This window comes from Mobula hypostoma, chromosome 5 (genome assembly GCF_963921235.1).
Source record: "Mobula hypostoma chromosome 5, sMobHyp1.1, whole genome shotgun sequence".
Classification (NCBI taxonomy): Eukaryota; Metazoa; Chordata; class Chondrichthyes; order Myliobatiformes; family Myliobatidae; genus Mobula; species Mobula hypostoma.
This window is the reverse complement of record NC_086101.1, coordinates 34,794,447-34,820,296: the sequence shown is the minus strand read 5'-3', so window position 1 is coordinate 34,820,296 and position 25,850 is coordinate 34,794,447. Positions and strand designations below refer to the sequence as shown.

Here is a 25,850-nt window from a genome sequence, read left to right as displayed (position 1 = left end):
GCGCTAAGGAGGGCAACAGGGTGATGGAGGGTGGGCATGGAGCAGATTTAATGACCAGGTGACTCATTGGACCAATTCCTTGAAGAATTACCCTGACTGATCAGCGCCACAGCTTTCTGTCAGCAACCCTGGAATTTCCCACTGTCTGTACCTCACTCCGGTGACAAATTGCATCTGTCCTCACCTGTCCTGGCTCTTCAATGTACTTCTCCATCATGCATCCCCACAGCCCACTCACACCACTCTACCCCTCCCACACACACCGCCCTGCTTCTCCCCGCACGCACTTTGCACCCATCTAACACACCACCAAACATCCCTACACAGGACCATAAGACATAGGAGCAGAATTAGGCCATTTGGCCCCTCGAGTCTGCTCTGCCGTTCCCCACTCTGCTCCTCTCCATACACACAATTATGCCCCTCCCCTCACTCCACCCTGTCTCTCCCCATGCCCCACCCTGCTCCTCCCACACACACCACTTCGTTCCTCCACTCCCCTCTCTACACCACTCTGTCCCTCCCACACCCATCACTCCACTCTGCACACCACTACACATCCCCCTGTCCAGCCGGGACGTGCGACTTATCATAATTATGCCATGACTATTAAGTAACACTTCTTAAACTTTGCTTCCAGTACCATCGAAGCAAATCTGGAGAGAATTGAGAGGAATTGAGAGACTGAGGCGCTGCATTACCAGGTTTTATCATAGAGCAGAGACCCTTAGATAGATATGTTAGCATTAGTTCTTTTACTAAATCTTGATTAAGTTTGGCTCTGGACCATGGGCCCATTTAAACATCTTAATGATAAGACAGCGTTGAAAATTTTGGTTCCGCTTTTGATTAACTTGTGTTTGATATTAAGCAGTGAACTGATTGATGTCTTCACACTGGCAAAGTCGACATGGTTTCCTCAAGGGAAAACTTTGCCTGACAAATCTGTTGGAATTCTTTGAGGAGATAACAAGCAGAATAGACGAAGGAGTATTGGTGGATGTTGTGTACTTGGGTTTTCAGAAGCCCTTTGTCACACATGAGGCTGCTTAGCAAGATATATAGGCATCCGTTAGTCTCGTGAGACCATGGATTTGCACCTTGGAAGGTTTCCAGGGCGCAGGCCTGGGCAAGGTCGTATGGAAGACCAGCAGTTGCCCATGCTGCAAGTCTCCCCTCTCCACGCCACCGATGTTGTCCAAGGGAAGGGCATTAGGACCCATACAGCTTGGCACCAGTGTTGTTGCAGAGCAATGTGTGGTTAAATGCCTTGCTCAAGGACACAACACGTTACCTCAGCCAAGGCTCGAACTGGCCACCTTCAAATCATGAACGCCTTAACCACTTGGCCACACGCCAACACTTAGCAAGATAAGGACCTATGGTATTACAGGAAAGATACTAGCATGGATAAAGCATTGGCGGATTGACAGGAGGCAAAGAGTGGGAATAAAGGGAATGGGGAAAGAAGTAGCAGATGGAATATAGTGTCGGCAGGTGTATGGTCATCCACTTTGGTAGAAGGAATAGACGTAGACTTTTCTAAATGGGGAGAAAGTTCAAAACTCTAAGGTGCAAAGAAACTGGGAGTCCTCGTGCAGAGTGAGTCGGTGGTGAGGAAGGGAAATACACTGTTGGCATTCATTCAAAAGGACTAGAATATAAAAACAAGGATGTAATGTTGAGGTTTTATACAGCACTTGTAAAGCTTCACTTGGAGTTTTGTGGCAGTTTTGGACCCCTCATGCTGACATTGGAGTGGGTACAGAGGAGATTCACAAAAATGATTCCAGGAATGAAAGGCTTATCATATGAGGAGCGTTTGATGGCTCTGGGCCCGTACTCACTGGAATTTGGAAGAATGAGGGGGGATCTCATTGAAATCTGGTGAATGTTGAGTGGATGTGGAGAGGATGTTTCCTATAGTTTGGGAGTCTAGGACTAGAGGGCTCAACCATTTAGAAGGGAGATGAGAAGGAATTCCTTCAGCCAGAGGGTGGTGAACCTGTTGAATTTGTTGCCATGGGCAGCGGTGGAGACCAGGCCTTTGGGGTGTTTAAGGCGGAGGTTGATTGATTCTTGGTGTCAGGGTGTAAAAGGTTACGGGGAGAAGGCAGGAGAATGAGGTAGAGCCATGAGCAAATAGCAGAGCAGACATGATGGGTCAAATGGCCCAATTCTGCTTCTACATCATATGGTCTTATGAACAAAGGTCTCCCACTAGATGAGAAACAACAGATGGTGTTTCATCAAAGGATTAAACAATAAAGTAGAAACAGCCGGTTATGGTAAAAACTATCCATAAAATGAGGAATTGAATTGACTTTATTTTTTACATCCTTCACATACATGAGGAGTAAAAATCTTTACGTTGCGTCTCCGTCTAAATGTGCAATGTGCAATCATAGTAATTTATAATAAATAGGACAGTCAATGTAGCATAGAAATACACTCAAATCAGTGTGAGTTAATCATCTGATGGGCTGGTGGAAGAAGCTGGCCTGGAGCTTGTTGGCCCTGGCTTTTATGCTGTGGTACCATTTTCTGGATGGCAGCAGCTGGAATAGAGTGTGGTTGGGGTGACTCAGGTCCCCAATGATTCTTCAGGCCCTTTTTACACACCTGTCTTTGTAAATGTCCTGAATCATGGGAAGTTCACAACTACAGATGTGCTGGGCTGTCTGCACCACTCTCTGCAGAATCCTGCGATTAAGGGAAGTACAGTTCCCAGACCAGGCAGTGATGCAGCCAGTCAGGATGCTCTCAATTGTGCCCCTGTAGAAAGGTCTTAGGATTTGGGGGCCCCATACCAAACCTTATCAGCTGTCTGAAGTGAAAGAGGCACTGTTGTGCCTTTTTCACCACACAGCTGGTGTGTGCAGACCACATGAGGTCCTCGGTGATGTCGATGCCGAGGAACTTAAAGCTGTTTACCCTCTCAACCCCAAATCCATTGATGTCACTTGATCATTTTCACTCTGTAGACTGTAGAAGCTTGCTGTGCATGGAATGGCCAAAATAAAATGCTACTCTGCAGGTCAGCATATCTGTGGAAAGAGAATTAAGGTTTTGGATGGGGAAAAAGCCCTCAGCAGATTTGTAAAGAGGCTCCGACCTGAAATTTGGTTAAAGGGGGAGAGAGAAGGGGCTATGGGGTTTGAGAGCGGTGTGGGTGGGATATTGAAGGGTGTGGGAGGGAGAATAGAGTGGATTAGACTGTGGGACTTTAAAGGGTACAGGGAGTGGGTTCAGAATGCCTTCCTGGCTGTTGGTTAGTGCCCAGCCTAGAGGCTTCACTTAATTTCATCCTTACCCCACTGCAGGGCCCTCCCTCAACCACACCTGGGCCAGATTGTACTTGAGACCAGAAGAATGGTCTGGCGACAGGATTGAGTGTTCGGCTGTTTCTGGTTGTTTTGTCAGGGGCTGAGGGAGTCAGAACAAGCGTGGGCAAACACTTGGCACCACAGCATCGGGGAGGAGGAGTAACCTCCACCATTCTGGTGTCACAGCCTCGAGGGGCTGTGGTCCCTCTCACTCAACATGACAGAGGGGCTGGATGACCTCCATCTGTTCCCATGACAGAGGGAAGAAATGCACTTTAGTTGACCCACACACTCCCTCGAGCGTGGGATATCTGTGATACTAGTAGCTTGACTTTAACATAAAATATTAGTGGCAAAATGCCTTAGTAATGTGTCTGTCGGAATCATATTAGCCTTGCTCAGTTTTGTTTTGTAATTCAGCATGTATTATTGATGTTCAAAACTCATTGCTTCTTTTTTTCTTTTAAGAATATGACTGAAATTAATGAGAAACCTACAATTTATGAAAATATGAATGAATTTTCTGAAGGCATCAGCTCTTCGAGTCGCAATCCTTTGACTGTTAATGAGTCCATTTCACCTCAAAGTCAGAAGAGGGAGAAACCCTCTTGCACAGAACAGCAAGACACCATCATCTATGCCTCCCTGCGTGAATCCGTGCTAAATAGAAAATCATCTCTGAAGATCACTAACAACGAAGACACAGAATATGCTGCCATTAATATCAAACATTAAGTGGAATGGGTTTTAGCCCACAGTGAGAGACACCCCAGGAGAAAGGACAACGTCCAGATAATGGTTCCACTGCTTGCTAGGCAGGTTTGGTACCAAAACGTGCAATAGACAACCACTGCTCCTGCTGATACTAACATAGAGCAAATTGAGACGTTTCATGACAGTAGCTGAGATCTATTCACACGCCAGAGACTAACTCACAGGATGCAGGATTCTGCTCTCACGGAAACAGTCCCTTTTGGCCAAAGCTGTTTATATCTTCTATGTATTTTTCTTTTTAACTAAATCGGGCAATGGGTTTACCGGGACTTCCGAACGTACGATTTTGATGATTTGCATCTTGTGAGAAACTGCTACAAGAGGAAAACTTTTAGCTCCCTTTTTTTTCAAAGTGGACTTGCAGAATGTTTATTTAAATAACGCATTTAAAATCAAATATTTTAATTACCGTAATTATATTAAATGGATAAATTTTTAGCAAGCTTACTCTGTGTTAACTAATAAATTCTTGATTCTCAAAATAGCTTGCATAGAGAGAGAGGTGGACTGTCCTATTGTGTCCATTCCATCTCTGACACAGATCCCTCACTTACTCCACAACATCACCATTAACACGGATCACCTGATCATTTTCACACTGCAGTCTGTGGAAGCTTGCTGTGCATGGAAAACACCCCCCCCCACACACACACACACACACACACACACACACACACACACACACGCATTGAAAATGCTGGAAACACTCTGCAGGTCAACAGCATATGTGGAAAGAGAGTTAAAGTTTTAGGTGAAAGCAAACCCCTTGTCAGAGTGGCAAAGAGGCTCCAACATGAAATATTAACTCAGTTTCCCCTCCCTCAGATGCTGCCTGACCTGCTGAGTATTCAAACATCTTCAGGGTTATTTTATTTTCATTAGGCCACCACAAATTGACTGAGGCATCATCACCTTCCCAGTGTCAGTAATAACGGTGTACTTTGGGGGAGGAAATCTGTCATCTTTTCCTGACCTGCTCTAGATAAGATTGAAGACCACATAGCTGTCTGTGGGCTCATTGTTGTTTGTTATCTATGTCAATGATTTGGATAAGTATGTACAAGGCATGGTTAATAAAGTCTGCAGATGACACTAAAATAGTGTCAATGTGGACAATGAAGAAGGTTATGAGGGATCTAGATCAGCTGAATAAGTGGGTGAAGAAATGGCAAATGGAGTTTAATGCGGCTAAGTTTGAGATGTTGCATTTTGGAAAGTCAAATCCAGTTAGGACTTTCACAGTGAATGGCAGGTCCCTGGGGAGTGTTGTAGAACAGAGGGACCTTGGAGTACAAGTACCTGGCTCCCTGAAAGTGGAGTCACAGGTAGACAGGATGGTGAAGAAAGCTTTGGTGGGTGACATTCATGAGTATGAAAGTTGGGAGGGAGATCGTGGTGCCATTGTACAGGATACTGGTGAGACCGCACTTGGAGTATTGTGTTCAGTTTTGGTTGCCCTGCTAAAGGAAAGATGTTACTAAACTGGAAAGAGTGAGGAAAAGATTTACAAAGATGTTGCAAGGACTCGAGGAATTGAGTTATAGGAAGAGGTTGGACAGGCTGGGACTCTATAGGGTTCTGAGAAGTGATCTTATTAAGTTGAACAAAATTGTGAGGAGTATAGATAGAGTGAATGATCACAGTCCCCGCCCCCCCCCCCCCAGGGTTTGGGAATAAAAATCTGGTAGACATAGGTTTAAGGTGAGCATAGAACAGTACAAGCCCTTTGGCCCACAATGTTGTGCTGACCCTCTAACCTATTCCAAGATCAATCTAGCTGTTCCCTCCACATTTCAGTCCATTTTTCTTTCAATCATGTGCCTATCTAAGTCCCTTTAACGTCTCGAATGTATTTCATTATACCATACCCGGCAGTGTGTTCCATGTACTTACCACTCTGTTTAAAAACCTACCTCTGATATCCCTGCTATACTTTTCTCTGAACACCTTAAAGTTATGCCCCCTTGTATTAGTCATTTCTGCCTTGGGAAAAAATCTTTAGCTGTTCACTCAATCTATGCCTCTTATTATCTTGTTCACCTCTATCAAGTCACCTCTCATCTTCCTTTTCTTCAAAGAGAAAGGCCCTAGCTCGCTCAATCTATCCTCATAAGACATGCTTTCTAATGCAGACATCATCCTAGTAAATCCCCTCTGCACTCACTCTAAAGCCTACACGTCCTTTCTATAATGACGCAAGCACAATACTCCACCTGTGGTCTAACCAGAGTCTTATAGAACTGCAAAATTACCTTGTGGTTCTTGAAATCAATCCCCGACTAATGAAGGCCAACATACCATATGTCTTCTTAAACATTCTATCAACTTTGAGGGACCTATGGATGTGAACGCCAAGATTCCTCTGTTCCTCCACAGTGTTAAACACCCTACCAGTAACCCTATACTCCGCCTTCAAGTTCAACCTTCCAAAGTGAATCACTTCACACTTTTCCAACTGGACTTGATCTGTCACTTCTCAACCCAGTTCCGCATCCTATCAATGTCCCGTTGTAACCTATGACAACATTCTACACTATCCATAACACCACCAACCTTCATGTCATCTACAAACTTACTAACCCACCTCATCCAAGTCATTTATACAAATCATAAAGTGTAGAGGTCCCAGAACAGATCCCTGTGGAACACTACTGGTCATCGACCTCCAGGCAGAATATGCTCCATTTACTACCACTAAATGCCTTCTGTGGGCATGCCAATTCTGTGTCCATGCAGCCAAATTTCCCTGGATCCCATATCTTCTGACTTTCTGAATGAGCCTACTATTGGGAGCCGTGCAGGATGGGAAAGGTTTTAAAGGAATCTGAGAGCCATGCAATGATATCTATGTGGTAGACTTGTAGAGCACTACAGCACAGAAGCAGGTTCTTCAGCCAACCTACTCCATGCCTGTCTGGTTTTCTGGCTAGTCCCATCTACCTGCACTTGGATCATAGCCCCTCCCCTCCAAACCTCTCTCATCCATGTACCTGTACCTAACCAAATCTCTTAATTGTAAGCCCACATCCACCACTTCCTCCAGCAGCTCATTTCACAATCATGCCATCCTCTGAGTGAAGGAGACCCCTCCCAGATTCCCTTTGAATATTTCACCTTTCACCCCATATATTTGGTCTCTAGTTCTAGTCTCAATCAACCTGAGGGGAAAATGTCTGCAAATATTCACCCTATCTATACCTGCCATAATTTTATATAGCTTGGTAAATTGTCACATGAACTGAGTTTCAGTGAAAAACTTGCCCTGCATGCAGTTCATACAGATCAATTCATTACACAGTGCATGGAGGCAGAACAAGATAAAACAATAACAGATGCAGAATAAAGTTCTACAGTTACAGAGAAAATGCAGTGCAAACAGACAATAAGGTGTAAGATCCTAACAAGGTAGATTGAGTTCAAGAATCCATATTAACATAATCATCTATAGTCTTATAACAGTGGTTATAGAAGCTGTCCTTGAGCCTGGTAATGCGTGCTTTCAAGTTTTTGCATCTTCCGCCTGATGAGAGAGGGGAGAAGAGAGAATGTTTAGAGTGAGTGGAGCCTACGATTACGTTGGCTGCTTTTACTGAGGCAGTGAGACATGTGGACAGTGCAGGATGTCAAAGGAAGAAGTTCAGTTTGATACAACAATATTTAAAAGCCAGTTGGACAAGTAAATTGACAGGAAAGGTTCAGGTTATGGGCCTAATGCTAGGCCTAGCTTGGATGAGGCATCTTGGTCAGCATGGACCAGAGGGGCCTGTTTTCATGAGTATAACAATCTCTACTAGATCTTGGATCCATAAGGGATTAATGATATATTAGAAAAGTTGACTTCACCATCACTTCCCAGATCTGTGAGAGTAACCAGCCTTCTATAACAGTTTGAAATCTGTCTGATTTTATTTTAAGTTACATTGCCACCTGTATGCTTTTGAACAAGGTGTTCACAGCCTGGCTCCTATTTTCACATTGCTTAGAATGTGGGTGTTATGCTTTCTGCAAAAATGAAATGGTTCCATTTTACAAACAGATGCTCTATGCTTCACGTCATGTTTGATTGTGCTGTTACACAGGCGAGCAGGAAGAATCTTGGTTGATTGCTACACAGTTCTTTCTTGTACTCACTTGGGATACCAGTTTTATTTTCCCCTGGTAGAGTACACAGAAAGCAGATCTACTACTGAAATTCATCCTTGGACAGAGGAGAGTAACCAGAGGGAGCAAGTGATTGGACAAGGCATGCTTGTCAAAGTTGCACTGTTGGAAAGGGGATTGCTTTATGTCTTGGGGAACGAGCACATTTGATTTTAGAGCACCAGTCCTGTGGTTAATTTACCTCACGGTGCAGAAGCTGCCTGAGGTTTAGGTAGCAGAGAACTCAGCACATTTGATTTTGTAAGTTGAGCATATCATATTCAAATAATTGTTGCAAAGGAGCCAGCCACTTTGTCTTTGGTGAATGGGGTCACCTCTGCATGTCAGCCCCATTCAGAGGGACGAGGCTGAGGAAAATTTGTGCTCTTGCCATGCACTAGTCACGGTTGCCACATGAATTGGAAGGCGTCAGAATTCTACTTGCTCTGGAGCCAATGTTGAAAGAGTTGGAGAGTTCATTCCAGTGTACTATCACATTACAATTTGTGGGAGCTTGCTGTGCACATACTGATATCATTGTTCCACGTGTCAAGTGATCAAACGTGAAGACCTTTTTCCTTCTACATCTGAAGTCTTTTTTTTAAGTAAATGTACACATTAAAGATTAATTGCCTAAAGTTATTACTTAATGTGGCTGAAAAAAACTAGACAAATTCATGAGAAATGGCAAACAGAATCATAGAAATTATACCAATTTACCTCTGATCAAGTCTGGTTCGAAACCTGGAAAGCATTTTATCATGTATGTTGATTTCTGGTTCCACTATTAAAGTTGTGGGTGATCTTCATTGTTAGAGAGATGAACAGTGGAACCCTACAGCACTGGACAGAGCATTCGGCCTATGCTGAATGCCATTTTAGACTAAATGTCCTCCGTATCCTTATCCATCTCATCCATATCCTTCCATTCCCTTCATTTGCATATGTCTATCTTAAAAGTCTCTTAACTCCACCAAGTTGTCTGCTTCCAATACCACCCATGGTAACCCTTCATTAGTCACAGGATACAATTGAAGAGCTACATTGCAGCTCCATAAAGATCTTGTTAGACCACACTTGGAGTACAGTGTCCAGTTCTTGTCACCTCGTTATAGGAAGGATGTGGAAGCTTTAGAAAAAGTGCAGAGGAGATTTACCAGGATACTGCCTGAATTAGAGAGTATGTCTTTTGAGTGAGCTCAGATTTTTCCCTTTGGGGTAGAGAAGGATGACAGGCAACATACTAGAGGTGTATGAGATGATAAGAGGCCTAGATAAGTGGACAGCCGGTGCCTTTTCCCCAGGATGGCAATAGATAATATCAGAAGACCTCCTTTTAAGGTGAGTGGAGAAAAGATGTCAAAGATGTTTTTTTTTACCTAGAGAGTGGTAAATACTTGGAATGTACTACCAGGGCTTGTGATAGAGGCAGATACATTAGAGACATTTAAACGACTCTTAGGCACATGAATGAAAGAAAAATATGTTATGTAGGAGGCAGGGATTAGATTGATCATGGATAGATTTAAGAAGTCAGCACAACATCATGAGCCAAAGGACCTGTATTGTGTTGTACTGTACTGCTCTATATTCTATTCCATTTGAGGCACCTACCACTCACTGCATGTCCTCAGGTGTTTGACATTCTCACCCTGGGGAAAAGATTTTGTCCTTCCTATCTATACATCTAATATAATTTTTTTTAATCATATATCAGAATTAGAACCAGAATTGGGTTTAATATCACCGGCATATGCAGTGAAATTTGTTGACTTTACGGCAGCTGTACAATGCAATACATAATAATAGAAAAAAACTGTGAATTACAGTAAGTAGTTAAATTAAATAGGTAGTGCAAAAAATAGAAATTAAAAAGTGGTGAGGTAGTGGTCATGGGTTCAATGTCCATTTAGAAAATGGATGGAAGAAGGGGGGAAGGCTGTTCCTGACACGCTGAGTGTGTGCCTTCAGGCTTCTATACCTTCTTGATGGTAACAGTAAGAACAAGGCATGATCTGGGTGATAGAGGTCCTTAATGATGGACGCCGCCTTTTTGACAATTAGGCTGGACTTGATGTACTGTGCTGGACAGTGCATTGTAGAATTAAGCTAGAGAGCATGTAGAAAACCATCTCAAGGATGTTACCTGGATTGGAGGGGTCAAATTATAAGGAGAGATTAGATAAATTGGGACAATTTTCCCTGGAGCAAAGGAGGCTGAGAGGTTACACGGCAGAGATTTAAAAACTAAGTGTGGCATAGATAGGGTGGCTAGTCAGAGTCTGTTTCCAATGATAGTGGGGGGGGGGAGCACAGGTTTAAGGGGAGAGGGAGCAGGTTTAAGGGGGATCTGAGGGTAATTTTTTCACACAGAGTTGTTGGTATCTAGAATGGGCTGTCAGAGGAGGTGGTGGAGGCACGAACAATAACAACACTTAAGGGGCATCAGGACAAATTCTTGAATGAGCAGGGTGTAGAGGGACTTGGAAATAGTGCCAGTAAGTGGGATTAGTTTAGACAGGTAAAATGGACTATATAGACGTAGTGTGCCAAAGGGCCCGTTTCTACCCTGAACTACTCTAACCCTATGTCACTGTAAAGAAAATTGTTCCATAAACTATTGCAAAGATCATTCATGTCAAACCGACTGTGATGATGAACAGCTACGTTCAAATAACGAAAGGTTTGTGTTTGTGCAAATGAAGTACCATGTTTCCAAAGCATAGTCACTGTTGCAGTGTTGGAACTGCAGCAGATAAGGTGTGCACATAAAACAACATTAAGAACGATTGTATCAAATTTTCAGTGATGATGGTTGGAGGTTGAATTTCAGGCTGGTGTTGAGACGAGCTGCCCACTCTACTACTGGATGGTTCCCTAGTGGGATGGGTTCTTGACCTCAAAATCCACCTTGTTATGACCCTGTAGCTTATTGTCTACCTGCGTTGCACTTTCTCTATAACTGTTATACTTTATCCTGTATTCTGTTAATGCTTCACCTTGCCCACCTCAATGCACTGTGCAATTAGTTTATCTGTATGAACATATGCAAGACGGACTTTTCACTGTACAACTGTCTGTGTGACCACATAATCAACCAATCTACCAATCTGAATTCCAACGTGGGATCTTTCACACGTAGATTGAACGACTCATCCAAAAGATGCAAATAAGAATTTAAATCCTGCCAGTGAGCAAAGATGGGAGGAATCCAAATATGATAAAATCTGCAGATGCTGGAAATTCAAAATGCTGGAGGATCTCAGTAGGCCAGGCAGCATCTGTGGGAATGAGTAAACAGTGGACATTTGGGGCCGAGATCCTATTTCATCGCAATTGTCAGATTGGGAAATCGGAGTCGAAGATACCCCAGCAACACACATCAAAGTTGTCGACTGTACCTCTTCCTAAAGATGCTGCCTGGCCTGCTGCGTTCACCAGCAACTTTGGTGTGTGTTGCTTGAATTTCCAGCCTCCGCAGAATTCCTGTTGTTTGCCTTGAAGATAGCCCATGTGGAAACATAGACAATGCCATCTAGTGTTCACTTACTAATACTTCAACGGGATCACCGTGGAAAATAATCATCAAATCTCCCGATATACCTTTAATGGCATTTCACACTGAAATTTCATTAACTAGAACATTAGAAATATTAATTTTAAAAATAAGAAACTTGCATCATCTCCCTTTTCTCTTTTTCACAAAGTCAAGCAGTTGGTTATTAACAACACTTTGCAATAATATAGCACTAAGCATGTTCTCGTGCAACAACGCAGCTTTGTGTTTCATCGGAGGACAGTGAAATGGCTAACCAAAGAGTTACTTTAAAAAGCGAGAGCCAAAGAGATTTAAAGGAGAGAGTCCAGTATTTCGGGCCTCAGCAGCTGAAGGCACAGCCTGTAGTTTAGAAGTGATTTCGGGCTCAGAGATCTCAGGCAAAGTCAGATCACCTCTGTGTTATCAGGATGCCTTGCACTAAAGTCCCTCTGGATGACAGGGGGCTCAGTACTACGTCTGAAGAGAACTCTAGCTTGCTTGTTCCTTGAGGTGACTTTGGTTTCAATAGTGATGCTATCGAGAACAGCCTATATTGTACATTCATTCAGTCTTGCCTGGAAGACACAAAGCATGTCAGTGGGGTTAAACAAATTTAGGTTCAGGGCAGGGAAAAGTCAAACTGAAATAATTGTTCATGCCCATGTGCTTATGCCACACTATCTCGCTATTGTCTTTTACACTATTTATTTATATTGCAACATAGTAATTTTTTGTCTTGCATTGTACTGCTGCCATAAAACGTCAGGACATATGTCAGTAATAATACATTAGATTCTGAGGCGACCATGATGTAACAGCCACCACTGCGCTAAGGACTCTATGCAATAAATGGCCAACGCAAGGATAAAAGGTGATTTTTGTACTATAAATTTTCTCTTGGTCCTGCCAACATTAGGGGATGTTTGAATTATTTTTTTAACTGTGCCTCATAAAATAGATTTGGAATCGGGAATTACATTTTTCAAAACTTGTACAATATTAAGGGAATTATGGTTAACTGTCATGGTTGAGGGCTTTTAGCGAAAGGTGGGATGTGGAGTTTGGCAAGATCGGTGGTGGGATCATAGTCTGTGATTTACCCAAAGCTGTATTAACAGCCGACGGATCTCAACAGAAGTAATGGTGAGATGCTGTATTTTGCAAATAGGGCAGAGGAACAATAAAATGTAGCGATTTACTATCAGATACCGTTAAACGTAGCAAGTTAACAAGGGCATAAAAATGGAGAATCACAATTTTTTCTATAATATTTATATGACAGCTGGTATCCTGTTTCAAACTACAGATATTCAATCAAATGTCTGGACAGTGCAACAATATTAATTCCAGTTATAACCAAATTCAAATTTTTATTCACAAGTATTTACAATAAAATAGAAAATTTCCCAATAAAATTAACATAATTGAATACATACAGAATCAAGTATGTTACCTGTTTTAGAAATATTTAAATATATTCACAAGCTGATCGACATGGAGGTTAGAGTGGTGACTGTTATACATTGCAAGTTCTTCAGTGCTAAAGACGCTAAAGAACAAATATATAACAAAGGCATTATGTACACCATCCACTCCCCTAAAGTGTCACTGTATAATTGTGCAGGTGTCAATAAAGTCCAACTTACAAAAAAAAATCCCCCCCCACTAGCCCCACACAACTTTCAACGCCTTGAAATTTTAGATGACTTCTCTTTGAACTCAGCTATCTGAATGAAGGGTTTTTAAACATTAGCAAATTGACTAACTTTAAAAAGTTTTTTTAAAAAACTGCAGATGCTAGCAGCATCTGTTTGGTGAAGATTGCGGTCAAAAGCTCTTTAACAACAGGCTTTATCAAAGCCTTCTTTTGCCTGAACACTATTATTACAATTTTTAAAAATCAAATGTCATAAAAACATCTGCTAAAAATATACTTTTGAATGTTTAAGCCATTTTGTAGCTTTACTTTGCGAGTGCTGCATACCTTAAATCTACTACAAATCTTTGATGATGAGTTATTTTCCGTAGTTACACCATCACTTTCAACCAGTTTGTTTCTATCATGTTAGTGTAGGTAATAAGGGAGTAATCTGTCACTCTTCAGTTGCTAACATGAGCAAGTTACTTTGGAATATCACTACTTTTTTTTTTGAAAAGGAAAAGATGTTTCAAGGAACTTTGAGCATTGAAGGAGACGACTACTTCAGTGTTTAAGTCACACTAGCCAGACTCAATGAACTCTTCTAACCCGTATATGTAGGGTCAGGTCTAGTTTACTATTAATGAATGTGAGTCCACTCTAACTCTGCATCACTTCTGCAGAGGCTTTCTATGTTTACACCGTTCAGTGTCAAAGATCCTTCACGGGAAACAGCAAGTAGCTGGTTTTGACTTTACCTCAGATTAGATGGTTTTGTAATTTTCAAAGTTGCATCTTCACAACCAGCAATGCATTAAATAGTGTCGAGCGTTGCTCACAGATACTAAACATTTTATATTGTGGATACTGCTTAAGTGGTCACATCTATTCACAAAAAGTGGTACTAGCTGATAAATGTAACATGTAAAGGGTAGAGTTGCCTCAACTATTGCCCACTCATCTAATGTGTGACAAAATGCTTTGAGAGGTTGGTTATAGCTAGAATAAACTCTTGCCTAAGCAAGGAGCGGGATCCACTGTAATTTGCCTATACAGGGATGCCATCTCACTGGCTCTCCACTTGGACTTGGATCATCTGGACAATGGCAATACCTACATCAAGCTGTTCTCTTTCCAACACAATCATACCCTCAGTTCTAATCAATGTTCCAAAACTTGGTCCTCTGTATCTCTCTCTGCTACTGGATCCTTGATTTCTTCACCAGGAGACCAGAATCTGTACAGATCTGAAATAGTATCTCCTCCTTGCTAACAATCAACAATGGTGCACCCCAAGGATGTGCATAGCCCACTGCTCTGCTCTCTCTACACCCATGGCTATGTAGCTAGACACAGTGCAAACGTGATCTATAAATCTGCTGACCACACAGCTATTGTTGGCAGAGTTTCAGATCGTGATGAGGCACATACAGAGCGAGATAGATCAGCTGGTTGAGTGGTGTTCAACAACAACCTTGCGCTCAATGTCAGTAAGACCAAGAGATTGATTGTGGAATTCAGGAAGGGGAAGTCAAGGGAACATACACCAGTCCTCATCGAGGGATCAGCAGTTCCAAGTTCCCTGGTGTCAACATCTCTGAAGATCTATGCTGGACCCAACAAATTGGTGCAATTACAAAGGCAATGCAGTGGCTGTATTTCATTTGGAGTTTGAGGAGACTTGGTACAGTAGGTCACCAAAGACACATATTTCGACAGATGGACCATGAAGAGCACTCTGATTGCACCACCATCTGGTATGGAGAGGCCATTGCACAGGATTGGAAAAAGCTGCGGGGGGTTGTAAACTCACGCCAGCTCCATCTCCATGGATACTATCCTCCCCACCATCCAGGACACCTTCAAAAAGATGGCATCCATCAGTAAGCACCCCATCACCCAGGACCTCCCCTCTTCTCATTGCTACCATCAAGGAGGAACTACAGAAGCCTAAACACACACATTCAACGTTTCAGGAACAGCTTCTTCCCTTCCACAATGATTTCATGAACACTACCTCACTATTTTCCCTTTCTTTTTGCACTACTTGATTAAATATATATCCTATTGTAATTTATAGTTTTATTAGTATTTATTGCAAGGTACTACTGTTGCAAAATAATAAATTCCACATACGCCAGTGATATTAAACCTAATTCTGAATCTGAAATGATGATACATAAGATCTAAATGATGTGGCTAATCCAAGTCCAATGCAGTTTTGTTCAGCAATAGCATACTATGAGTGTCATGGAATCATTCATGCATATCAGTTTTCACAAGAAAACGATTTTATTTAGACTAAGCCCCTGCCTGTAACCCACAGGCTGGTAATGCTATTTAGAACTAGGAGGATACTGCCCAGGATCCCTACTGAAAAGTAACCACAGAGCGGTCAGATGACAGATTAATGTGTCTTTTTGATTCTGGGTCGTGAAGCGAGATGTGATTAATAGGAGTAAAGCTGTTTTCATTTGATCATGACACTCAAACGGGTCAACTAAGGGCTGGGGGTAGGTGTGAAAATCAAGAATAGAATCAGCTTAGTAGGTTATAGAGTACATTGTGGAATAGAGGTACCGTCACAGTGGTGTACCTGACCTAGAAAGGTCTTGATACTGGTAATACAGTAGAAAATGTTTCATTCCCCAGCACTAAGATCTCTATGATAATAATCATACAAAAAGAATCCAAGGCAGTTTCCACAGAATAATATTTGATGACATCTGGGTAGCTGCATTATTCCCTCAAAGCCAGGGGCCTTGGGTACAAATCAGGTGGATGCATTGGAATTTGGACTAGTTTTAATATTAAAAACCCCAGGATATAGGTTTAATTGGACAAGGCTGTATGTAGTGAAAATGATATGGTCATTCAGAATGGAAACAATTAAGTCATTCCACTGTTAACCGTTTTGTTTAATGATTTTTATAGATAAGATTTACATGTAAGCATTTCCTACTCCCTTTATTATTCAAGAGAAATTCCTGACTTTTATTGGGAGAAGTTACTCTGGTTACTGATTCCCCCATTCTTTGTTTCCTATGTAAATTGAATCCTATATAGCAGAATGTACTATGAAACTGGCTGATGTGTTAGCATTAAAATTCTGCATATAGAAGAAAGGTTTAAAATTGCAGTTTAGTTATGCCCTTTATTTTGTTTCCATTTGCAACAATTCATCTAATGTAATTTATTGTTGCTGAAAACTGCCCAATAGCAGTGAGTAAATTATTGGATGCATTCTGACTATAATATCTGCATATAATTAAACGAAAAACTTCCAAGGGGTGTTGGGTTTGGAGAGGTAGTGCTGGAAATAGTATTTGAAGAAGTGAAGAACAGTCTAGCAAACAGATGGCCCTTAGGGAGAAAAGGGAGATGTCTAGGAGGATACATTAGAAACAAGGCCACTAAAAATGCACTAATGGTAAAATGACAAAATAGAGACATAGGACAAAAGGTCACAGGCAAAGGACCAAGACTATGCAAAGCCAGCTTGAAGGTGGTGAAGCAATGCCAAAGTTGGAATTAAAATGAGAATTTAAATCTTTATAAGGAACAAAACCAATCTGGGGGATATAGTTCAATTATAGAAGTGCAGTTATTCACACTCACAAAACCGTCCTCAGCAGCAACAATCAGCCCTTAGAAAGTCAAAATTTCAAAATTCTCTAAAGAGGAGTTACAGATTTGAAGTCATCAAATGTATAAGAACTTTTGTCAGGAGATGGGAAGAAACTGTTTTTACTGTGGGAATTAACAATCAGAAGATACAGATTTAACATTCAGTGGGAAGTAGTGAGGGGTTGGTTGGAATGTGCAGTTCTTTTCTCTTATTCACCATGAGGAAATAGATGGAATCTAATTCGAGAGTTCTTACAAAATGTTGGCACAGTCATGATGGGCTAAGCGGTCTGTTCTTGTGCAGTAGGTGTGAAATGGGCTTCTCACACAGTAACAACCATTCTACAGTTTTCTTCCCTTGTGACCTCCATGGAAATGAAGATTGGCCAGCCTGCAAAGCCAGTTACTGATTCACCCTAAACTCCTTTGTATCAGTGCAAATTCTCTATGTTCCATGGACAACCCAAATTCCAAGAGATGCAACTTGGAGTATGCAGTTTCTGGGAACGTGATTCTATGTCCAATCCTGCTCCACTTTTGTTAGCAAAGTTATTCCTACAAGACAAAGCTCAGGTCAAGAGGCTGGGAGCTAGAGTGAGTTGTGGGAGTTGACATTTGATGAGGAGCGAGGAAATAGCATCAATGGAAGGATGCACAGGCACAAGGAAACTACATCAGTGCACAAGGTGATAAGGGATGAGGGCAGTTTATTCAGAATTTGTTTACCAGTAAATCCATTACCTTTAAATATCTGATTTTGCAACTTTTAGAACACTTTTATTTTACAGTTATGGATGGATTTTCAAAACATCCTGGCTATGCTTATTATCAGTTTAAGATAATTCAAGGAGCCAACTTAACATTAGCTCAAACTACCACCAGACCTAATAGCTATTGCAGTAGAATTTGCCTGTCAGTCTTTGTATAGATAAGATTTTCTTTTAATGCTCAACATTGCATATTTTTGGAAAAACAACAGGGAGAAAGTCATGATATTACTTGAGAAGTTGCGTTCTGAATAATAAATTCTATTATGAGCTCCATAAAGGAGGTGCGTGTAATTTTGTTGTATTTTTAAACAGTGCTTCCAAGTTACCAGTGAAACACAATGAAATCATTAAATTGCCCTTGTAGTTGCTTGTGTTCCACTTTACCCAACAAGGTGTTTATGTCGATACAAAGCAACTAGAATGTTGGACAAAGAGAAAAACCGGAACTAGCCCATATAAAAGATGTCTAAGCAGGCCTATTTTATAATGATCTAATTGAAGCAAGTAAAATTTGTCCGAGAGAAAAAGTCACAAGGTATCTGATACCAGTGGGAACTCAATCTGTATATTAAATTTGTTCTTTAATTATCTCTGATTTGCTTATATTGTTCAATTGCAGTAAACTTAGCTGAGTGAAAAGCTACCTGTCACAGACCACTTTAATATTTACAACTTTACGCAAATTTCTTGGCACACATTGTTAATGAAGAGCCCCTTTTCTGAACTTTTATCACAACATTCCCAAGTTAGAAACAACCCATAAACAACTGAGATTGAACCCCCAACCTCAACCTAGCACATGAAGCAGCAATAGCATGTTTTTATTCTCTGCCCACACCGTCCATGCCCTCTGGCCTGTCAAGTGACACAAACCAGGACCAAACCTTTCCTATAAGCCAACAATCAAGAGGATGGAGATGAAGGGAAACATATTCATTTCTTGCACGTTCTGCTTCAGAGAATGAGGTACACACAAGATAGCACAGAAATTCCAAGACGAGGAATGCCCAAGAGGAGTGAGTCAAGTGACCTGACCTCCTGAGTAAATGTATTGCTTTAAAGTGCCAGTGAGTCACGCTGATATAAGCTGCCATTTACAGATAACTGTGGCTGCAAGCACCATTGAACTTAAATATTGCTCAAGACAAATTTCAGTCAGATTCCTGCAGAGAGGCCAACCTACTTCCAATTAAAACAAATATATTGAAGTACCTTACAATAAGGCAAACTAAAATACATTTATATAGAAATTAACTAGAATTTTTATTTAAATATTTATACAACATGCAAATTCAGACCCTCATCCATGAAATAAAACACAGAATACGCCTTTATCTCACCTCTGCCTAATGCTGAATTAGTCGCCTTGTACTTTAGATATACGGGGTAAGCGGAGAAGTGGTGTCAAATTATCCACTTTACTTGGAAAAATTAGATCTGATGGGGATGAGATTTACCCCATTGTATGGCAGTTTGGGGAATGAATCGGGACATTAATGAAAGCATGGAGCACACGTGTTAACATCACTTCTTGCTCCTGTACACTGACCTGTGGGTAAGGACAGCAGAGAGCCCACCTGCTCGGCAAAAAAGCTACTACCTGGCTCCATGCTCAAAGCAATGGGTAACATCAAACCCAACAGATATTGGTTTCTGAAGGTTTGTTTTCCATCTGTGTATATTTATATTCATTTTATTAATCTTCTATTATGTAGTAAAACTCTGTATCTATTGGCAGCTGTGGAAATACAGGTTACTGTATCTACGGTTTGTTGAAAGGTCTGTCCTTGCCACTAGTATTGGGAACACTTTGGTACTCTGGAGGTGATGGGAACAGCTGGATGGCTGTGATACACCCGTAGTTCTCCTCTTGTCCACCACACTCGCCTGGCATCCCCACCCTTACCACCTCTCTCCCTCCCTCACACAAAGGGAACTGGAGAAAAAGCATCCTGTACACCTGACAGGATCTGCTGATGGAATGGACTGACTCCTTTGCACCCCTCGCAGGATGTGGAGGGAGATCCAAGCCCACTCGGACCACGGCATTGGGCAGAGAGTGTAGCAGCTGGCTTCACACAGCAGAGCTGCCATCGTGGCCTAGGATGTGGCTTATGTTATGGGCTGACCTGTTGGAGTGCTGCTTGGAAACGTCGGAGAGGGCAGGGTTGGTTAAAGGCAACAAAGGCGACATGGGCATGGCCGGGGTGTCGGCGGTGAGGGGCGCAGTGGCGATCTCGGGGAACAGGGTGGTCAGGTTGAAGTTGGACAGGTGTGGGGTGATGCTGGAGCTGTTGGCCATCGGCCTGGCCGGGATGTCGGGCAGGAGAGGAAAGCTGGGCTGTGGAAAGCCAACTGGCCGGGGCGGGGAGAGGATGGAACCAAATGGGTTGCTTGCTTTCTCCGTGCTGGGACTGGTGAAGATTTGGTTGGAGAAGTAGGGAATGGAGAGGTCGTTGGAGAGGGTGGGGTGTGCCGGTGAGTAGGAAGGATAGAATGAAGGCAGCGGATTCTGCGGTTCGACTGGGATGAGGGTGGGGGTCCGGTTAGCACCCGGCTGCGTTACCGGGGGGATGAACGGTGGATTGGCATTGAGAGGCGGGTTCATGCCGCCTTCGGCGATGAAAGGGAAGCCGAAGCTCTGAGACAGAGAGTGCTGCTCTGGGGCCAAGTTCTCATTCGGAACCTGCTGACCGTCAGCCACGAAGCGTACGATGCTGGCATTGCGGCTGGTGCTGGGCTGCTGCCGCGCAAGCACTACGCCTCCGCCTGAGGGCAGGGGCAGCTGGAGGCTACGCTCCAGCACCTCAGCACTCCGATGGTTACCTGAGCGCGGCCGGTCACTCTGGCGCAGCTTGCCGGCTGAGCTCCCGTGCGCTGGGTGCCGCGCTCTCTGCGACACCGTGGAACTGGCTTGGAGAGAGTGAGGCCGCTCGGCTCCGTGCCCCAGGGCCGCTCTCAGCCCTCCGTGCGGATTGGAGACCTGCGGACTAGTGTGGCACTTGTTGCCAGCTCCGAGCGTCGCTTTCTGCGGCGCCGCACCTGGGCTACTGTTACGGCTCTGGATCTCGGGCACAGACGGCGGGTTCGGGTATGTGATGCCCCGGGGTCCAAGTGTGCCCAAGCTCAGATCACAGCCGTCCCGGCTCTGCACTGCTTCCCGGAGTGGCGCGCAAGGATACTCGATGCTGGCGACCGGCGCGCACTGAGTGCTCCTGGCATGATCGGGGCCCGACCTCTGTCCACCGCCCAGCTGTTCACCCAGGGGTGGGGGCAGTAAGCCCTGCATGAAACTCTGGTGGCAGGAGCCCTCCCCGTCCCTCAACGAAGCCCCGCCCGCTGCTGAGATGCCCTGCACAGGCAGGTAGGGCAGCCGGCCCTGGCGCTCGACCCCCGCTCCCTGGGCCAGCCTGAAGCTGTGCGCCGGGATCCCCCTGTGTCCTGCCATGCCACCACCCATCTCGCTGCCCCGGGACGACTGTGCCTCGAAGGTGCTGACTGACTGGGCAGATACGCCGGCCTTGAAGGGGGGACAATCAGCCACATCAGTAGCCATGCAGTGGTCAAGGGAGAGCTTGGACTGGAGCCCATGCACGGGCAGGCTCTTGTTCATGGACAGGTCCAGGTACGTACGCAGCTCGGGCTGCTCCGCACTGCTCCTGGGACTCTGCATGGTGCTGGATGGCTTCCCAATCAGGGCCTCGGCTGAGTAGCTGGAAATGCGGTTCCGCTCCGGGCGGTGAGGTGGGCACTGAAGTTCGGGCGGCCGCGACGCTGGACTGCCTTTGGGCGCCAGCTGCTGCTCCAGCGACCTGGAGGTGAGCAGCCTCTGGATGCGGGAATGTCCGGCCGCCTGCTCGGCGGAGGGACCACAGCGGCTGCCGTCCTGGTGCGGGAGGAGGTCCGGGCCATGCAGGCTTTGCGGATGCGGGTTTCTGTTGCCCACTGAATTCTCGCACCGCTTCTCTGGGTGTGCGCCGCCAAAGCAGTGCTGGAGCAGTAGTGGCGGCTGCGGCTGCGGCTGCGGGGTGCCCTTGTGGCGGCTGTGCCCACTGCCTCCCCCTTGCTGCTTCTGAGGCAGGGCAAGCGTCTGGCCTGTCCTCACCAGCCCACGCTTCTTTTGCAGTTGGCTGCCCTGAGGCACGCCATGCGCCGGGCTCTCGGCGTGTGGAAGGTGCTGCTGCTGTTGTAACTGGTACAGGTGCCGCTCGCGGAGCTGGCCTTGCGGGTGTTTATAGTAGGAATGTCCGTGGGCCAGCGGCACCCCGCCCTGCGCCGACCCATTGGCCTGCACCAGCCCGTGCTGCTGTGCCAACTGCCCAGCTGGCATCCCACCACAGTGACCCTCGGTGCTCCTTGGCATGGGTACTGAGCCGGAGCCCAGCAAGTTGGCAGTGGGGAACAAGGTTCCCAGGTTGTGGCCGTGTGGCGCACTGGAGGAGCTGACCGGCAGCTGAACCAGAAATGGCTGCTCCCGCTCACACGAGGATTCCACCAATGCACTTGGCCCCGGCTTCCCATCTGGACGGACCGCACCACTCGGACACTGCTTCTGACGTTTGGCCGTGGAGATCAAGTGATCTGCTGGTCCGTTGCGCTTGATTGCATCTTTGCGCACCTCGGTGCTCTGCTTCGGGCCAACAGGAGGCTGCGGTGGGGGTCTGGCGGGGTACTCTGCCGCGTGATCAACCTGCTCCGGGTAGGTGGCGGGGGCATTGGCCGGCTCGCCTGCCAGCGGTGTGCAGCTGTGGCCCTGGCTTCGCACTCCAGGGTTGGAAGGAGGCAGGGCTGGACACGCCAGGCTTGGCGTTTCTTGGGCAGATGAGGTGTGGGTGGTCACTCCAGTTTGGCCCTGGGCTGGAAGCACAGATTTCTGCACTCTCCCTTCCACTCCGATGTCATGCTCCGGCTGGAGGCTCGAATCCCGGGCTTTGTCTTTGTCCGCACTCGGGGGCTTCTGCTTCTCTGGCTTCGGCACCGCATCCTCTGCTGCCGCGCCTTTCTCTGGGCTCTCCTGCTCGAATATGGCCCGAGCTGCAAGGGCCACAATGTCACTGTGGTCTGGCAGGCTGTAGGCGTTGAAGGTGCAGTCCTCCCGCGCACTGTCAGGCAGCAGGGAGGCGACGGAAAAGCCTCGGCCACTGCCCGAGCTGCTGGACATGGGCGAGTCAGTGTGGCGCTGGGTTCCAGCTGGGGCTCCTGCACTCTCGTGTTCCGGGGTGCACAGCGGAAGCTGGTCTCCGGATGGCCCAGCCTCCCGGGGCTGTCTGCAAGGAGATGGAGGACTGCTCATGCCACCCTGCTCCGCGCCCCGGGCCACGTCTCCGCACCCCTGGCACTGCGCCGCTGCCAGCGACTCCAGCTGCTGGGAAACACTGCTGATGCCACAAGGAGCGGCCGTGGCCACCTGGAATTCCCTAGCTGCCACCTCTCCTGTCCCTGGTAGGGGCGAGGTGGGGCACTGGGGTGGGGATGGAGCAGTATTCGTGACAGCACACACACCATCTGTAGCCAGGCAGGTCGGAGTCGAGGGGGCTGCCAACAGTGTGCTGCTCTCTGATGGCCCCTCGGCTGCATCCTCGGTGGCGCTCGGCGCCGGGGGCCTGATAGGTGCTGGTTCCGGCGAGGCGGAAATGGCAGCCGCCCCGGCCGGGATGTGGTGCGTGAAGGAGGGTGGAGGTGCGGCGGAGCACTCAGCTGGGGATACTCGCTCGGAGGGACTGGGCTGCCGAGAGGGGGCACAGTCCCGTGGCTTGTGCCCGGAGGCGCAGCCCTTCCTGGGGAGCCCCTGCTTTGCAGGCAGGAGCTTCTTCGGTGTCTTCTTGGACTTAGAGGGCTGGAGAGCCCCGTGGCTGGGTCTGCTGGGAGTGGGAGCGGGAGCGGGCAAGCTGCTGGGGTTTGAGCTGCTGACGGTGATGACGGGGGCACAGGGAATCTGCCCGCTGGAGCCAGTGGAAGCGGTGGACTGGGCTGTGGGCATCGCCCTGCTGCCTGCCATCTGGGACACACTCTGGCTGAGGCTGGTCAGTGCACCGAAAGCATTGAGGGCCACGTTGGTGTGGGGGTCAGCACTGGTGGTGGGCTGAATGACGTGCATGGTGGTGTGGCTGGAGCCCCCAGCTTGCCTCACCGGCTGCAGGGCAAAGAGCTGCCCGTTGACAGAAATCGTCTTCTGCGGGGTGCTGGGAGCGGAGGCTGCCACTGACTGCGAGCTGCTGGGGGCAGACACAGACGCGGACACGGGCCGGGGCAAGATGTGGACCAGGTGCTTCCCACCGACCGTCTGAATGCTGGCTGTGCTCTGACTGCCACTGCTACACCCCACCTGGCCGGTGTCGAGGGAGGGGGCTGCCCTGCTGTGGCCCGGAGGTGGGACCACTGAGACCGGGTTCTGTCCGGCTGCCTGTATGATGACGATCTGCTGACCCTGTCTCTGGTTGTGAAGGGCCCCCCTCACCATGGCCGGCGAGCTGGCATTGGCCGGCTGCAGGATAATCAGCTTCTGGCTGTTTGGGGAGGATGGGTCGGTGGCCCCTGGGGGGTGAGCCATCTGAATCACCTGCAAGGGAGGCAGCAGCGACACCACCTTGGCGGCAGTTGGGGCGGGGGCATGGGGCTGGGCCAGAACTGGCTGCAGTGGGAGAGGTTGCACCGGGTTCTGGAAGCTCACCGGCAGCTGACTGTGGGCAGAACAGACGGGCACCCCATGGAGTGTGGAGGGGGCGGAGCACACTGCTCCTACGTGCCCGGCAACGGGAGCAGGGAAGGAGCTTCTGGCATTCACATTTTCATTTGACGTGGTTGGCAAAGCGCTGCAGTTCACTTGGCTGACAGGCTGTACTGTGTTGCCTGCCAGTTGCAGTGTGGTCCAAGTTGTCCGTGTGTTACCTGCGAAGGTCATGCACGTGAAAGCACCCAGGCTATTCGTGTCGGCAGCGCAGGCGTAGGTGGAAGCTGGGCAGGACACCGTCCACAAGCTGGTGATGGGACAGGACGACACCAGACCACCCTGACACATTGTCCCAGCTTTGAAAGGTGGCAGCAAACCACGGGCCGACACAGGTGAATTCTGACAAACGTTTGGCACCATCACGCCCTGTGGGCACTCACTAACCGGCCACTTCGTTGACCCAAACTCGGAACTCTGGCTGCAGGATGACGTGGACCCCAGAACAGTTTGCTGAGGCGACTCCACGCCCATGCACATTGACCCCATCTGCTGTAAGGGCAAAGGTAAAGCAGGACAGGTGTTGGCAGAAGTTCCAGCAATGTTCAGGACAGGGCATCCGCTGGGAACCTCTGAGGTGGTCTGCCCAAATGTGGTTTGTGAACACTCCAGCACAAGTTGTGCAGAGGTGCTTATGGGGCACTGAAGAAGCACTGGCCCAGATCTGTTAGTAGAGACATTCAGCACACTCTGGACTGTGCCCATGGTGGTGGTGCACAGTGCAGCGTTCAGAGAATTCTGAGTTGTAGGGAGGCATTCGGGGATGTTCCGCTGAGAGATCCTTGTCTGAGGCTGGATCCCATTTGCCACTTGGCCGATGTCAGGTATTGCCATTGGCATCATTATATCAAGACATGCTTCTTGAGTAGTGTTTTTCAGGGTATTCAGAGTTAGCTCCGGTGAACTCTGTACTGTAGCTTGGTGGCAATTCCCATTCAGTTGGTTTCCGTTTGTGTAGATGAGTATGTCCTCCTGCACTTGGTTGGGAGAAATCATCATAGTAGTTTTAGTGCCCTTGAATTTCCTCTTCCAGTGAATCGTAGGGTCATCATGCAAGCAGATGTCATTAGCCTTCAGTAGTTCCACAAAACGGTCATTTTCCTTCTGTAGATCATCCAGCTGTTTACGTAGTCTGACAATTTCTTCAGCTGCAGAATATAACAAATTCAGTTACAAACAAATCATCCACTTGAGAGTCTGTGTGGCTAAATGATGTCTATAAGATCAAGGATCGGGGTGATAGCTTCACAGTAACAACATTTAGCAATGATGAAACGCTGTTAAAATCTTCACCATTGCACTGCATATC

The 25,850-nt window shown here is 46.3% G+C and overlaps 2 protein-coding genes across 4 annotated transcripts in view; one reads left to right on the top strand and one right to left on the bottom strand.

Annotated features, from left to right (window-relative positions):
- si:ch211-214p13.8 (uncharacterized) overlaps window positions 1–4,538 on the top strand; it is a 44,365-nt gene extending 39,827 nt beyond the window's left edge. Inside the window, exon 6 of the mRNA XM_063047502.1 lies at window positions 3,795–4,538. Coding sequence (XP_062903572.1) covers window positions 3,795–4,061 — 267 coding nt within the window. The 3' untranslated portion in view covers window positions 4,062–4,538. The remainder of the gene's footprint in view (window positions 1–3,794) is intronic.
- A 7,495-nt stretch (window positions 4,539–12,033) lies between these two features.
- The window catches only part of LOC134346758 (basic helix-loop-helix domain-containing protein USF3), a 49,233-nt gene continuing 35,416 nt past the window's right edge, over window positions 12,034–25,850 (bottom strand). For 2 of the 3 annotated variants that reach the window (XM_063048361.1, XM_063048362.1), the window contains exon 6: window positions 13,067–25,689. In XM_063048361.1, coding sequence (XP_062904431.1) covers window positions 19,889–25,689 — 5,801 coding nt within the window. In that variant the 3' untranslated portion in view covers window positions 13,067–19,888. Of the gene's footprint in view, window positions 12,354–13,066; window positions 25,690–25,850 lie in introns of those variants that run through there. The other variant, XM_063048363.1, reaches the window with a different exon arrangement.